A 3522-nucleotide genomic window follows, 5' to 3' on the forward strand; every position below is an offset into this window, starting at 1 on the left:
ACCCCCCCCCCCCCCCCACACACACACACACAAAAAGGGATTGCTCTTGGTCTTGCTTGGGTTTTTGGATAAAAATCTTAGGTTGGTTTACTGGAAAATCCAAGTGAATAAGTTTGTTTTTCTTTTTTTTTTCTTTCCTTTTCCCTCTCTATTATTGCCAGTGCTTTTAATCATCTGAATGCCTGCACAATTCAATTTTTTCAGTAATCATTTCGTTATCTTATTATTGGTAATGGTGTTTCTTTTGATGTGTTAACTTTTTTCTTGATATTGAACAGATCCCTCTTTCTCAAATTTCTGAGGATGTCTATAAGACATCAATTGACTGGCTTAACCAGCGATCGTTTGATGCTCTTGGTTCCTTTGTGTTATGGTCATTGGATAGCATTCTTGCTGATCTTGTACAGCACCAAGGAGCTTCAAAGGGATCCAAAAAGGTGGTTCAGCAAGTACCTTCAAAATCTCAGGTTTGTGCTTTGTCTTTTCTGCATGTTATTTTGAGAGTTTTGTGCCATGTGTGGTGTGGCTACAATGAATCAACTGCTGTTGTCTTTTTATGGTGATAGAAGAAAGAAGCAGTTGCATGTGTGTTATTGGAATTAGATGAAGCTATAATTTCGAGGAACCTTATCCCCACCATAAAGGAGAAAGAAAAAGGGTGAATGTGGGGAGAGGGCATGGATATCTACACCTTGCATGTGTTTCGTGGTTACAGCTTCCTGGTAGCAATACGTATCTCAGGGTTTCAATACAATCTAGTAATCTATAGTTGAGCGGCATCATGGTTAATTAGTATTTAATGCCCGATTAACTGACAGCATATAGATTATGGCCTTAGTTTGGTAGGTCATTAATGAACAGAGGTAAATATCACTACCACATTCTTTGTCGCTACTATAGCGAATCTAGGGTATTAAAATACACTACCTCAAAAGTTATAGTGATTATGAAAATCACTTTCCAGGACAAACAGAACACCGTGTTAGTAATGGTAAGAGCTCAATTTTATTAACAACCCTCCAAAACAAGCTTGTTTGTATATCCTGGATGTATTTCTATAGCAATCTGTATTAAATGCTCATTTTGCATGTTGGATTTGAAGCCCTAAGAGGGTAACAGGAGGAATCTATCCGGAATAAATGTAATAATTACTGGGGATTTGAATTCTGTCCTTATCTAACTAAAAGCTTCGTAATTTTTTCTAAAAAAAGAACTCCAAACTAAAAGCTTTGTAAAACCCTCAGTTTGCCTCTCGCCTTTGTAATATTTATTACTTAAAAAGTTTGGAGTCTGGAGTTATTTCTCTTTCATATCTATACATTTGTGTCGTCATGGACTGGTTTTGCTACATCGCGTGATATGTTCATTTATTAATTGGTTGGGGTTGTGTAAATTTTATCTTTTCATGTTAACAAATCTTCTTTCTTGACTAGAATAATAATTATCTGATCCATTCTTTTTATGAAACTTGGGTCAATCGCGTCAATTGCAGCGCATTGGAAACTGTGTATTTACTCTGCTTGTCTAGATGTTCTCCATTTCAGCTTCTCATTATCTTCTTCTCAAATTTGCGTCAGCCCTAAAAATTTAAGAATACTTACCTTGATCATTGTGTACTTCAACCTTCTCTATTGAGAGTTCCCTCTAGGTTCTTGCTGAGCTCTCTAATAGACACTTCAGTGGAGAAGAATTGTCTGAAACTCTATCATCGCCTTGTGAATCTGCATGACTAATTTTCTTCTCTCGCGTTTCTGCTTCCTAAGAGTTACTAGATGCAGTTTTACAATTGTTTGCAACTGCTTTCAAATATAAGAAAAGGAAAAGAGGATGTCAATGTGGTGTTGCTTAATTAGTAGACTGGTCTAAGTCAAACTTTATTCTGGCATAGTTTTATTCTTTTGGTTCTTTCTACTGTATATTAATCATTCAAAATCTGCCACAATTTGGTAAACTTGGATATGAAGGATCTCAATAGCTAATAATTGTGACATCATATAAAGTACTTATCTAATATATGTCATTGAACTGCAGGTTGCCATGTTTGTGGTTCTAGCAATGGTATTGCGACGGAAACCTGATGTTTTAATCAGTCTCTTGCCAATAATGAATGAAAATGCGAAATACCAAGGACAAGATAAGCTTCCAGTCATGATTTGGGCAATCACTCAGGTAAAAATCATCATTCGGTGGTGTTGATTTCCTTTCTAGATAATCTTTCGGATATTCCCATCATCTATCATTTCTCCTGTGCTATTTTGTCTCTAATTCTTGTAGGCTTGCCAAGGTGATTTGATCGTGGGATTGTTCATGTGGGTACATTTTCTTTTACCAATGTTAAGCAGTAAATCGAACAGTAATCCACAGGCGAGAGACTTAATCTTACAGTTGGCTGAGAGGTACGTATTTCTATTCTTATTAAGCTTGTCAAAAAGGTGTTCGATCAGTTCTTCAGGTGGTAATGTGGGTTCTTTTCTCTTTCAGAATTGTATCCTTGCCAAAAGCTCGTGCTATCCTCATGAATGGTGCAGTGAGAAAGGGAGAACGCGTTGTGCCTCCATCAGCTCTTGAGGTTTTGATGAGGATCACCTTCCCATCACCTTCTGCTCGAATCAAGGTGATTTTTACCACTGTCATTATGCTTTTTTCCCTCAATATTCTAATAAGTTGCTAAAAGAAATCTTCTGTATCTGAGTAATTTGTGATGCTGCTTGTTATGTTCAGGCCACTGAAAGGTTTGAAGCTGTGTATCCCACACTGAAAGAGGTCGCTCTTGTTGCTTCCCCTGGGAGCAAAGCAATGAAGCAGATAACACAGCAGATAATGCTTTTTGCTATCAAAGCCGTTGCAGAAGGTAAAGCAAGAAGTTATACTCTATGTTGGCTTTGTGGCTCCTTTGCTAGCTTCAGATTTGTCTGTGATTGGTTATACGGCTTTATAATCCTGATTATTACATGTTTATAGGAGTCCCTGAGCTAACAAGGGAAGCTAGTGAGCTATCTATGTGGTGTTTGACTCAGAACCCTGACTGTTACAAGCTGTGGGTAAGAACGCTTAGTTCTTGTTTTTTTCCTCTGTTGGTCTAGTGATTCCAAACAGTCTCTTTTGTCTTTAAATTTCTAGTGACTCCTCTGTTATGTTTGACTGCTCTGTTATGTTTCCCTTTGTGATTGTAACAGGACAATGTTTATCTGGACAATGTAGAAGCAAGTCTAATAATAATAAAGAAGCTGTCTTCAGAGTTCAAGGTGCATTCTGCTAAGGGACCTGGTCTTGATCCCTTGAAGGTGGCCTTAAACAGTATCCGACTTAAGGTACATTAGTCTTTCTGTAGTTAAACATGCCACACTGATATTTGTTAAACAAAAAATGAAGTGTATCAATATAGAGTAGGGTGACAAAAGTTTTAAAAACTGTTGGTTAGTCTTGTATTATCGCCTGTTTGCAGTAAAAAAAGGTAATTATGGCTTTCAGTTTCCCTTTTGGGTTGTTTTTATGGAGTGGGGGGTGGGTGGGGGTGGGTCG

The 3522-nt window shown here is 37.6% G+C and overlaps 1 protein-coding gene across 1 annotated transcript in view; it reads left to right on the top strand.

Moving 5' to 3' along the window:
* The window catches only part of LOC109212571, a 5767-nt gene that overhangs the window by 1200 nt on the left and 1045 nt on the right, over positions 1–3522 (top strand). Inside the window, exons 3-9 of the mRNA XM_019376221.1 lie at positions 279–467; positions 2032–2169; positions 2275–2396; positions 2482–2614; positions 2722–2851; positions 2962–3041; positions 3177–3311. Of these exons, the coding sequence (XP_019231766.1) occupies positions 279–467; positions 2032–2169; positions 2275–2396; positions 2482–2614; positions 2722–2851; positions 2962–3041; positions 3177–3311 (927 nt within the window). The remainder of the gene's footprint in view (positions 1–278; positions 468–2031; positions 2170–2274; positions 2397–2481; positions 2615–2721; positions 2852–2961; positions 3042–3176; positions 3312–3522) is intronic.

Source organism: Nicotiana attenuata, unplaced genomic scaffold (genome assembly GCF_001879085.1).
Source record: "Nicotiana attenuata strain UT unplaced genomic scaffold, NIATTr2, whole genome shotgun sequence".
NCBI lineage: Eukaryota > Viridiplantae > Streptophyta > Magnoliopsida > Solanales > Solanaceae > Nicotiana > Nicotiana attenuata.